The following is a 13,511-nucleotide window of genomic DNA, read 5'->3' on the forward strand; positions in this document are numbered from 1 at the left end:
TGTTCGCATTGACGGCGCTTTGAACAGTGGACGTTAAATTTAAGATGTGTTACGACCCGCGGCTCTGCCCTTCATTCGATCCCTGCGAAACCCTACTTTTCGGCAGGATAATGCACGACCGCACGTTGCAGGTCCTGTACGGGCCTTTCTGGATACAGGAAATGTTCGACTGCTGCCCTGGCCAGCACATTCTCCAGATCTCTCACCAATTGAAACGGTCTGGCAAATGGTGGCCGAGCAACTGGCTCGTCACAATACGCCAGTCACTACTCTTGATGAACTGTGGTATCGTGTTGAAGCTGCACGGGCAGCTGTACCTGTACACGCCATCCGAGCTCTGTTTGACTCAATGCCCAGGCGTATCGAGGCCGTTATTACGGCCAGAGGCGGTTGTTCTGGGTACTGATTTCTCAGAATGTTTGCACCCAAATTGCGTGAAAATCTGATCACATGTCAGTTCTGGTATAATATATTTGTCCAATGAATACCCGTTTATGATCTGTATTTCTTCTTGGTGTAGCAATTTTGATGCCCAGTAGTGTAGATTCCGCCAGCATCGGAATGTGGCACCTGTTTCAGGCCGGCCTGTCTCAACAGCTGAGGTCATCAGCCGGGTCGAAGCTTCTGCCAAATATTTCGAAGAAACCGCCGATGCCGGCTGCACAGCACGACAGCGCGTACACTCGCCTCGCAACGAGGGCACTTGGTGGCTTCCGACAAACTTGACGTAACAATTCAAACCTTCCCTAAACTTTTCCGTTCTTACGCGCTTAATGTCAAATAATAAACATATTAACTGACTTCTACAGTCATCGGATGTGTGAACCTCTTTTGTACACTGGAATTCAACTCTTTACAGAATTGCGAGTCGGGAGGGTTACTGGTGCAATCGATCACGAGACTGAGACACGGATAAGCCGCTTAGCCCACTAGTTGCAACAGAAAGAAATTCAGACAGTGGCAGCTGCAAATTTAAAAGGCATTCTTCTGCGGCATCTGTTTCCTTGTAATGTGAAACCAGTGCGGGCAGTTCCGGAGCACTGGTCCGGCATTTATCGAGTACACACATCGCACGTCACACGAATCTGGCGACCCGAGTCTGGAACCGTAACAGGAAGAGTACAACCCCTATGAAAATGGCATCAAAGTTTCCCGAGTAAAGTAAACTGGAACCTTCGGAAGTATGCCAATATTCTCGGACAAATTTGTCGGGTACGTATGGACAACCAGTGATGGAGGAAGAGTCTGTGACTGTCCCGATACCACTGTCTTATCTTATAAAGCGACCCTGAGAATAAGGCACAGAGGCAGGTAGACACTTTTTTTTCTTTCTTTTCATTCCATAAGCGAATGGGACAGATAAAGAAATTGCTAATATTGGCGAGAGGTCCCCTCCACCAGGTACTGCACAGTGGCCTGTGAAGTACGTACGTACATGTGGGTGCCGCAGCAGCAGCAGATGGAAACGATACTCACCCTCTAGGTTGGCCATGCTGAACCTGTAGCTGTCTATCCGCGGCGTGTTGAGATGCGAGTTGAGTGGCCGCATCGCGCATTGCGCCACGCTGTCCAGGCCCTGCAACGACACCAACACCGACATCAGAAACACCGTCGACACCGACATAATTAAGCATAACATCAACACCGACACCATCAACCATACCATCAACACCGACATCATCAACCATACCATCAACACTTACACCATCAACCATGCCATCAACACAGGCACCATCAACACAGGCACCATCAACACAGGCACCATCAACAGGGGCACCATCAACCATGGCGTCATCAACCACACCATCTACACTTACATCATCAACCATACCATCTACACTTACATCATCAACCATACCATCTACACTTACATCATCAACCACACCATCTACACTTACATCACCAACCACACCATCTACACTTACATCATCAACCACACCATCTACACTTACATCATCAACCACACCATCTACACTTACATCATCAACCATACCATCAACACCGACATCATCAACCATACCATCAACACTTACACCATCAACCATGCCATCAACACAGGCACCATCAACACAGGCACCATCAACAGGGGCACCATCAACCATGGCGTCATCAACCACACCATCTACACTTACATCATCAACCATACCATCTACACTTACATCATCAACCACACCATCTACACTTACATCACCAACCACACCATCTACACTTACATCACCAACCACACCATCTACACTTACATCACCAACCACACCATCTACACTTACATCATCAACCACACCATCTACACTTACATCATCAACCACACCATCTACACTTACATCATCAACCACACCATCTACACTGGCACCATCAATCATGGCATCATCAACTGCACCATCAACTTGTCACCTGGCAACACTTTCAGATGCGTAAAGGTGAAAGAAAACATTGCTGTTAAAGTGATGCAACTAACTTAAGAAGTCAGGCAAATGATTCAAACTCTAACAGTGTACCACAACAACAACCGAAGCTTGTTAATTCGATTAGTTCCCGCCGCGAGACGATTTTACACCTACAAACATCACATTCCCGATACCGCCGTTGTGTTTATTACACTCACACTGTCAACTGGGCGCTCTAATTTGTTGCATACACTGCTCAAGTCATTGTCTGTGCCAAGTCAGCACCTGGAAGCTTTTCACCGCGAAGTAGAGGGCTCACGCTGGGTCAGCCTGGCAGCTGTAAGATGACTAACCCGTCTGCCGCAACTCGAATCCCGTGACCTGGCAGAGTGTCATAGGTCGAGGTCAAATGGGCCAGTCGAAAGCGGCAGTCAAGTGGGGCCACAGCTGTTGAAGCTCAGCAGAAATCTCTCTCTCTCTCTCTCTCTCTCTCTCTCTCTCTCTCCCATCCCCCCTGCCTCTCTCACTTCCTAGGTGCAGCCCTACACATCGACTGGGCATAAATTTTGAAGGGAACAATGTGTAAAGAAAACATTTTTTTAATTTTATAATCCAGCCTCACGTCGTGGCATCGCGACTGCTTCCGAAATCTTAATAGACCGCGATCAGAAGATCTGAATACTTGACACATTAACTTGTCAAAATCTAAAGTTATATGTTACTACGTAACATACTATAATCAGCCTATCTGATGAAGACTTACTACTCAAGTCGAAAGAAGTCATGACAACAACTGTGTTCCCTGAAGCCGTAGAGGTGTTCCGGCCTTGACTTTACAATTACACATGAGAAAACAAATGTAACGTAACAACAACACCGCTCCAGCGAGTCCTGGAGACAGTGTAAGGTTGGACACCACACCCAGATGAACCTACACGCACGCAGTGACAAAGGTTACGTACAGTGAAATGCATAGCCGCTACCTTCTGCAACTGCAAACCTGCAGTGTCTGTATCAAACATAAAAGACGTCACTGCTGATGACAATGATTAAAAAAAGGCACCACTATTCAGTTGCAAAATGCGACTACAACTGATCTACACAACCAAAAATGAATTTTTGTTATGTTCGTCGTCTGAGCGTTACTAAACGATTCATCCGATTGCGATGAAATTTTGGCCAATTCTTCGTACTGCCGCGGAGGTTCGTAGCCAAACAAAAAAAGAAAAAAGTACGACATGCAGTTAAGTGGAAATGATGTCATAAAACAATGAGACGCCACCGTACGAAAACAGACAGATTTTTGCATCCGTTACTTGACAACGAGAGCATTTGGTGTCCTGCAACATACTGTAACCCTTATTTCAAACCTTAACGAATTTTTTTTTCTCGCTCACAGGCCGCACAAAATCCTGAAATGAAAAAACTTTATCGCCCGCGTTTTCGCTGTTGATGCAGTAAAAGTGCTGAAGTTTTAATTTATTGCTCCCGTACTACTATCTCTATTCACAACACGTTTCATAAACAGCATTCACATCTACCGTTGAATGTACCACTGACAGAACTGCAGCATTGTACGACACACGATTCAGGAGACATTTCCCGGGTGAAAATGAGACTACAGGGATAAACCTGCCCGAGACACGAGTAAAATATACATGTAAGTATGTGTAAAGTATGTTAAATATTTAACACGTACGTGCAAGGGCAAAGCCACTGGTAGACAGCTCACCCTAAACCCTTGGAACGATTTCAACCAAATTTGGCACACATATTAGATACGATTCAGGTTCAAAATGGTTCAAATGGCTCTGAGCACTATGGGACTTAACAGCTGTGGTCATCAGTCCCCTAGAACTTAGAACTACTTAAACATAATTAACCTAAGGACATCACACACATCCATGCCCGAGGCAGGATTCGAACCTGCGACCGTAGCAGTCGCGCGGTTCCGGACTGCGCGCCTAGAACCGCTAGACCGCCGCGGCCGGCTACGATTCAGGAAGAACTTGTAAGAACAACCAGTCTTCTATTGCGGCGCGGGTTATAACGTGGGTGGACAGAGAAAGGAGAGGGGAAGTGCACACAGGGGGGAGGAGATGGAATTAGAGGGGCAGAGGAGGGGAAAGAGGCAGGGTGAGAGGACTATAAAGACTGCATACTGAGCCAGTTTATAGGAAAAGATGAGAACGGCTGCACCGAAACTGCTTTTTTTTATATTCGTAATAATCCATGTAAGGTGGTTAGGGAAAGCAAATTGGAAGAGTTTCCTGGAAAATTCGGGAAAACTGGAAGTCCCTTTTCCTACGGTTTTTGTATGAACTCACGCTTCGCATGATGGATATACGTAATTCTTTTTTTTTTTTTGTTTTTGTTTTGTGCTTCATGGTTCTGGAAATGTTTTTAGGGAAAACAATCGGGGCAATTGCAAAGGGAAGTCGGAAATTTCGATCAAACTGCAAAAACCATAATTTTTGTAAGCACTCTGGATCATAGCTGACGAAAGGAAAGGGCGTACTTCGTTGATTCCTTTTCTTCCGTTTTGCTCCCGGGATGCATGTAACTCGATGCTTTGAATTTTAAAAAAAGACAAAAACTGGAAGAGAAAGGCATTTCAGGCTAAATTAAAATAACGCTTGCTTTTACTATTGGTTGTTTCGCGATCTGCCCAACAAATGCAGGTATTTTATTTCTATTCCTATCCACAGAGCTTACGCAGAAAAATTACCCTGTGGTTAAGTCAGTACATGTTGTTGTTGTGGTCTTCAGTCCTGAGACTGGTTTGATGCAGCTCTCCATGCTACTCTATCCTGTGCAAGCTTCTTCATCTCCCAGTACCTACTGCAACCTACATCCTTCTGAATCTGCTTAGTGTATTCATCTCTTGGTCTCCCTCTACGATTTTTACCCTCCACGCTGCCCTCCAATGCTAAATTTGTGATCCCTTGATGCCTCAAAACATGTCCTACCAACCGATCCCTTCTTCTAGTCAAGTTGTGCCACAAACTCCTCTTCTCCCAAATCCTATTCAATACCTCCTCATTAGTTACGTGATCTACGCACCTTATCTTCAGCATTCTTCTGTAGCACCACATTTCGAAAGCTTCTATTCTCTTCTTGTCCAAACTGGTTATCGTCCACGCTTCACTTCAATACATGGCTACACTCCACACAAATACTTTCAGAAACGACTTCCTGACACTTAAATCAATACTCGATGTTAACAAATTTCTCTTCTTCAGAAACGCTTTCCTTGCCATTGCCAGTCTACATTTTATATCCTCTCTACTTCGACCATCATCAGTTATTTTGCTCCCCAAATAGCAAAACTCCTTTACTACTTTAACTGTCTCATTCCGTAATCTAATTCCCTCAGCATCACCCCACTTAATTCGACTACATTCCATTATCCTCGTTTTGCTTTTGTTGATGTTCATCTTATATCCTCCCTTCAAGACACCACCAATTCCGTTCAACTCCTCTTCCAAGTCCTTTGCTGTCTCCGACAGAATTATAATGTCATCGGCGAACCTCAAAGTTTTTATTTCTTCTCCATAGACTTTAATACCTACTCCGAACTTTTCTTTTGTTTCTCTTACTGCTTGCTCCATATACAGATTAAATAACATCGGGGAGAGGTTACAACGCTGTCTCACTCTCTTCCCAACCACTGCTTCCCTTTCATGTCCCTCGACTCTTATTACTGCCATCTGGTTTCTGTACAAATTGTAAATAGCATTCGCTCCCTGTATTTTACCCCTGCCACCTTCAGAATTTGAAAGAGAGTATTCCAGCCAACATTGTCAAAAGTTTTCTCTATGTCTACAAATGGTAAAAAGGTAGGTATGCCTATCTTTCTTCTAAGATAAGTCGTAGGGTCAGTATTGCCTCACGTGTTCCAACATTTCTAATGGCTCTGAGCACTATGGGACTTAACATCTGTGGTCATCAGTCCCCTAGAACTTAGAACTAATTAAACCTAACTAACCTAAGGACAGCACACAACACCCAGCCATCACGAGGCAGAGAAAATCCCTGATCCCGCCGGGAATCGAACCCGGGAACCCGGGCGTGGGAAGCGAGAACGCTACCGCACGACCACGAGATGCGGGCCAACATTTCTACAGAATCCAAACTGATCTTCCCCGAGGTGGGCTTCTACCAGTTTTTCCATTCGTCTGTAAAGAATTCGCGTTAGTATTTTGCAGCTGTAACTTATTAAACTTTCACATCTGTCGACACCTGCTTTCTTTGGGATAGGAATTATTATATTCTTCTTGAAGTCTGAGGGTATTTCGCCTGTCTCATACATCTTGCTCACCAGATGGTAGAGTTTTGTCAGGACTGGCTCTCCCAAGGCTGTCAGTAGTTCTAATGGAATCTTCTCTACTCCCGGGACCTTGCTTTGACTCAGGTCTTTCAGTGCTCTGTCAAACTCTTGACGCAGTATCGTGTCTCCCATTTCATCTTCATCTACATCCTCTTCCATTTCCATAATATTGTCCTCAAGTACATCGCCCTTGTATAGACCCTCTATATACTCCTTCCACATTTCTGCTTTCCCCTCTTAGCTTAGAACTGGGTTTCCGTCTGAGCTCTTGATATTCATACAAGTGGTTCTCTTTTCTCCAAAGGTCTCTTTAATTTTCCTGTAGGCAGTATCCATGTTACCCCTAGTGAGATAAGCCTGTACATCCTTACATCTTACGTCAACGACAGAGGCCTGTAATTGTGTTGTTCTGGCCGGCGACTGTGTCTGCCCTTTGCCCCTCGCTGGGTGCCCTTCGTACGGCGCCCTACGGGACCGCCGGGAGGCGTTCGAGCGACGAATGTTGCAGCGCTCGGTGCCCGCGGCTAGAATGCCCTCCGCCACGCACTGCCGGCACGGACCGCCGCTATTGATCGGCCGGCCGTCGGCGCTGCCAACCCTGCGGCCCGGAAATCCCCCAGCGGCAGCCAGTCCGCGCTGCAGGGAATTCGGCCGCCGGTCACCCTGCGGTGCCAACATCACCGTGACGTCACCAAAGCAGTGTTCTTTATCGGTCCCTTCCAAAAAGCGGGGCAGGGGAGAGGGGTGACCGCAGAGGCAAGGGGTCACGTGTCTCTGATAGCCGGCTGACATTCTGTATGCCTAGCGTGACAACAGGGTCAAAATTTAAACATTTCCTCCAGCCCGGCCAAACCGAGCAAGTCGGTTGGCTGTTTCGCGCTCGCTAGATGTCGTCCACAGTGGACATAAGACGGCGCGTAGAAGCACCGTTTGTTCGTGGGCGGTTCCTGAGGAAACGGCGAAAAACCGTCCTCTTTTTTTGGTGACAGTACTACCAGTGGAGGGGGGGGGGGAGCCACTTTTATATTTTATATTCCTGACAATTCGTCGAAATTTCTACCGTATGTTCTTAAAACGGTGTTCTCGGCCAACCTCTAAACTTTATTTGGTATCACAATTAGTTAGTGACACCAAGAGGTTCAAAATTACCGTACTTGCTGCAGGTAAAATGTGTGTCTAGTATCCAGTCTGAGAAGTAAATGTGGTTTTAACTCGCGAGTCGAACCGATGGCCAGGCTTCCGGGGTCATTGCGAGGCTCCTGACGTCACCATCTCCTAGTCGGCATTTTTTCCACCGATATAACTCGCCGAGGCGCTGCCTCTGTCTGACTGGCACTTTCGTGCTGTAACACCTCGGTTCAGTTTACAGCAAAAAAAGCTATAGAAAGAATAATTTAAAATTAAGAATAGAATTTTTAGAGGGGAAAACAGCGTAGAAAAAAAAATGGTTCAAATGGCTCTGAGCACTGTGGGACTTGATATCTGAGGTCGTCAGTCCCCTATAACTTAGAACTACTTGAACTTAACTAACGTAAGGACATCACTCACATCCGTGCCCGAGGCAGGATTCGAACCTGCGACCGTAGCGGTCTCGCGGTTCCGGACTGAAGCGGCCAGAACCGCTTGGCCACCGCGGCCGGCAGAATAGTGTAGAATCAGAGTTCGGTAATTGCAGATCAAAACTATAGTATATCAGCAACTAGTTTAACGTCTAAGTACAGCAAAGCCACGTAGCTCCGTCACGGACGAGGCAGCGACGTTAAACTCTTGTGACGAAAACCTATAAAAAGGCCCGATCGTCATTATTGCCGCCTTCTTTCCTCGATTGTTTCGTTAAAGGGCGGGGAACCCGTGTCAGTCAGCGAGACAACAATTAGATTGGACTTTATCGTGTTAAGATTCACGATAGACTGTTAGAATGTTACGGAGATTAAAAGTGATGTAGTGTACGATCTCTGACTGTCGGAGTATTAAGGGGATTTTAGGACTTTAGTGCTAGATTGGAACTTTACGGATACATAGACGACAGAAACTCAAATTATCTGTTGATACGAGTGAATTCAGAGGTGCCGGTATTCAGATAGTGACGTGTGGACTCTCGAAAGTGTCTTGTGCTGGTAGTTGCGATTCTGGACGTAGAGCGCGTGCATATCGGCATTTGCCGACTATTTAGATTCCTCCAGGCTAGGAACCTTTTAAATAGACCATCATCCATCACCATCTTAATCCTCGAATATAGAGTGGAAGTGAAATACAAGAGTGTTGTACTTGTATCATTTACGTACTGCTAATCAGTGAAGGTTTTACGGAACCAAAGCTATACAGCAGTAAGTCAGCACCATCTAGCGGAAAGCGTAGGCATTAACTCACACGCTAACTGAAGTGAAGGTTTACGTGTTTCACGGACTGCTTAATACGAACTTTCGTGACACTCTGACGTCTCCACTCCCTCCGAAAGGTGGCGCAGGCTGTCTTAATCGTAAAAGGGGAGAGTTTTACCCGGGCAAATTACTAAACAAAAGCGATATTTACAAGACTCGCAGTAATAGCAAAACACAAGGCCCGCACTCCATCGGAGAGTCGTCGCGGTCACGTCGGGAAGTGAAGCCGGAAAACCTACCGACGATACGTATCTACGAGGAGACGTCGACGTGGAGTACCCATAAAGGGGAACCGCAAGAGAGCTGCGGATGCCTCAGTGCCAAAAATGAACAGGACGTAGAGAATGCTCCATTAAATAATTTGAGGTAGGGAACCAGCGGTCGGAGAAGCCAGCGTAAGTAGATATTTGAAGTAAAATTGTCCACCAGTCCGCTAGCAGCTTATTTACAACTAACATGGCACAAGTTCACACGTACCGTGCTCTTTATTTACATGTACGTCCTTTATTTGCTGCAAAGAAACTAGGAGTGTCAGCCTGACTACCGCCAAGTCACGGTGCCGGTTTTGTTTACTTTACTCGTCCACAAGGTGGCTCTGTTGTATCGTACTTAAATTGCCCCGTGACAGAACGGAGACCCACTCCTGACTCACTGCTGTTCATAGAGGTACAGTGCAGTAGGGTGGAGCAGTACCGGCACAGAATTTCCTGGTCGCCGGATCGGAGGGGGACGTCCTACTGCACGGCCAGCGAGGTCTACCGAACTGAATCCCCCTCGCACTCGTGTACTGCCATTAAAACTGCTGCACCATGAAGAAATGCAGATGATAAATGGGTATTCATTCGTCAAATATATTACACTAGAACTGACATGTGATTACATTTTCACGCAATTTGGGTACAGATAACCTGAGAAATCAGTACCCAGAACAACCACCTCTGGCCGTAATAACGGCCTCGATACACCTGGGCATTGAGTCAAACAGAGCTCGGATGGCGTGTACAGGTACAGCTGCCCGTGCAGCTTCAACACGATACCACAGTTCATCGAGAGTAGTGACTGGCGTATTGTGACGAGCCAGTTGCTCGGCCACCATTGACCAGACGGTTTCAATTGGTGAGAGATCTGGAGAATGCGCTGGCTAGGGCAGCAGTCGAACATTTTCTGTATCCAGAAATGCCCGTACAGTACCTGCAACATGTGGTGGTGCATTATCCTGCCGAAATGTAGGCTTTCGCAGGGATCGAATGAAGAGTAGAGCCACGGGTCGTAACACATCTGAAATGTAACGTCCACTGTTCAAAGTGCCATCAATGCGAACAAGAGGTGACAGAGACGTGGAACCGATGGCACCCAATACCATCACGCCGGGTGATACGCCAGTATGGCGATGACGAATACACGCTTCCAATGTGCGTTCACCGCGATGTCGCCAAACACTGATGCGACCATCGTGATGCTGTAAACAGAACCTGGATTCGTCCGAAAAAATGACGTTTCGCCATTCGTGCACCCAGGTTCGTCGTCGAGTACACCATCGCAGGCGCTCCTGTCTGTGATACAGCGTCAAGGGTAACCGCAGCCACGGTCTCCGAGCTGATAGTCCGTGCTGCTGCAAACGTCGTCGAACTGTTCGTGCAGATGGTTGTTGTCTTGCAAACGTCCGCATCTGTTAACTCTGGGATCGAGACGTGACTGCACGATCCGTTACAGCCGTGCGGATAAGATGCCTGTCATCTCGACTGCTAGTGATACGAGGCCGTTGGGATCCAGCACGGAGTTCCGCATTACCCTCCCGAACCCACCGATTCCATATTCTGCTAACAGTCATTGGATCTCGACCAACGCGAGCAGCAATGTAGCGATACGATAAACCGCAATCGGGATAGGCTACAATCCGACCTTTATCAAAGTCGGAAACGTGATGGTACGCATTTCTCCTCCTTACACGAGGCATCACAACAACGTTTCACCAGGCAACGCCGGTCAACTGCTGTTTGTGTATGAGAAATCGGTCGGAAACTTTGCTCGTGTCAGCACGTTGTAGGTGTCGCCACCAGCGCCAACCTCGTGTGAATGCTCTGAAAACCTAATCATTTGCATATCACAGCATATTCTCCCTGTCGGTTAAATTTCGAGTCTGTAGCACGTCATATTGGCGGTGTAGCAATTTTAATGACCAGTCGTGTCGTTGTCGCACCTGTAGCTGCCTGTATTCGCCAGGGTGCGTCAGAATTTTGTTGGTCGCTGTGGTGCTTCCACTGAGGTTGACGGCCGTCGGTTGAGCACATTTTGAAGGATAGAGCACAGATGGCTCGTTCATTGTATCAGTGATGGTACTCGCATTTGTTGTTGTTGTTGTTGTTGTTGTTGGTGGTGGTGGTGGTGATTTTTAGTCCAGGGAGTGCTTTGATGCAGCCCTCCATGCTACTCTACCCTGTGCAAGCTTCTTCATCTCCCAGTACCTACTGTAACCTACATCCTTCTGAGTGTTTTCTAAAGCCGTACCGATTCGTGGAAATAAGCTTCTCAGTGTGTAGGAAGTTTATTATACTCGTAGTGACACGTTACGACGCAGAGAGATACAATACTTTAACGTCTGCGCCAAAGATTAAATTGAGAGGAATGCAGAATACAATCTCTGTAACGTTCATATTCGATTCTCTTTTGTTTCCTACTCCAAGTAGGAGTTACACTCTCTATTGTTGCCTTGTAGTGGACGGACGTAATTTTTGGCGTGTGCTCAAAAGCAGCCACCTTGTTAGTATTTATGGTTTGTGCGACGGGCGTAGCAAGTCTTATTGTCTTGTGAGTAAAAAATAGTGAAAAATCAAAGTTTTGCCACAATTACTTTAAGTGACGTAGCACTGTATTCCATTGTTTAGACCGTCATCGTAAAGTAAACCGATGCGGACTAATGAAGATCCTCACGGTCAACAAAGAGAAGAACATCGATGGCGACTAATGAATTGCGTCTACGTTTAAGGTGAGAACTCTGAATAAATCAACAATGAGACAGAATTCAAAAACATTACTAATCGGAATTGTAAATTATATTACAGGCAAATTTCACGCAGCTCTGAATTTGTCCGCATTCAAGCCCGTCAATACAGTCCGTAAGAAAGCCTTTCAAAAATTCTTAAGTTAAAGTGCCATATGCATATTTTATTTCTTTTCAAAAAATCAATATATATATTTCGCCACATACTCTGAGAATACGTCCAAGGATTCTGCAGCAAAACCGAAGTTAGGGATCCGTTGCTTTACCCTTCTCGGCTACGGGAGTCACGTGTGCGCTTTTTCCTAGTGCGCTGCGCCGGATATTCACGACAAATGCGAGCCGAAGCCAGGGGTCGATGTCGCCGACTACCGGTGTTCCACCAGCACCTGCCGGCGTACTTCTTTTCAACTCTTTTGGGTGTTTACCAAAGCCGCGGACGTCTATTACTAAGTCGCCCACACAGGAGTCTGTCCATTGGTCGAATGACGGTGCGATTGTACGACTCTCCTGCGTGGACGATTTCCTGAACGCACGCAAAATTTTAATCTTCAGCGTTGCTTTCGGTTGTATCCCAAAGCGACATCGAGCTGGACAATGAGTGAGTGGACTGGAGCCTTTGACCTGCTTAGCGATTTTGCACAGGACCTTTCCACTAAATATCTAACTATTCCCGTGAGAGCTCCGATTTGTCTAATTTCATTAGGATGATAAATTTCCCCACAGTACGCGGCCGCCAATAAAACATTTCCGGACTCTGGGACAAAGCTGACGATCGAAATTTCGTGAGAAGATTTCGCAGCAACGGCGAACGCCTTTGCTTCAATGACCGCCGCCCCAACTCGCGTATCGCATGCCTGGTGCTCTCCGCCCCCATTTTCACGATAATACAAAACGAGCTGCCCTTCGTTGAACTTTTTCGACATTACGTCAGTCTGTTTACCGCGTCAACTGTTTCGCCAATAAAACGCCGCCTTCAGCTCGCCCGCTGCAGAGGCAGGCAGGCAGTCCGCCTCGGCCGTCTCCGGAGCGACTCGGGACCGCTCGGCGGCGGCGGCCGGACTGCAATCTGCAGTGTGCAGCCGCTGCAGCCAAGGTCAGCCGTCGCCATGGAAACTGGGCCTCCGTGACGTCACCGCCGCCAAGGTGAAGGGGGACGGCCCCAAAATCCATAACAGTCCCATCCACACCTGCCCAACTTGACGCTCTCGGGAGGTGGAGTCTCCGCTGACGTGTTACAACAAGGAGAGACGTGTGCCGGTTTAGAAGGAGGGGGACCCTTAAACGGTCATTATTTGTTGGCCAATAATATTGGCTCAATATATTGCGCGACGCCGAGAACGACACTACTATTTATGCCCGGGACGTATCAAGTACAGCACTGCCTTCGTAGGGAGCACGTCGGCTTTCAAAAATTT

At 47.0% G+C, this 13,511-nt stretch overlaps 1 protein-coding gene across 3 annotated transcripts in view; it reads right to left on the bottom strand.

Annotated features, from left to right (window-relative positions):
- Positions 1-13,511, bottom strand: part of LOC124553572 (amyloid beta A4 precursor protein-binding family B member 1-interacting protein) — a 528,575-nt gene that overhangs the window by 75,021 nt on the left and 440,043 nt on the right. For all 3 annotated transcript variants that reach the window (XM_047127415.1, XM_047127417.1, XM_047127416.1), the window contains one exon: positions 1,477-1,576. In XM_047127415.1, the coding sequence (XP_046983371.1) occupies positions 1,477-1,576 (100 nt within the window). The remainder of the gene's footprint in view (positions 1-1,476; positions 1,577-13,511) is intronic.

Source organism: Schistocerca americana, chromosome 11 (genome assembly GCF_021461395.2).
Source record: "Schistocerca americana isolate TAMUIC-IGC-003095 chromosome 11, iqSchAmer2.1, whole genome shotgun sequence".
NCBI lineage: Eukaryota > Metazoa > Arthropoda > Insecta > Orthoptera > Acrididae > Schistocerca > Schistocerca americana.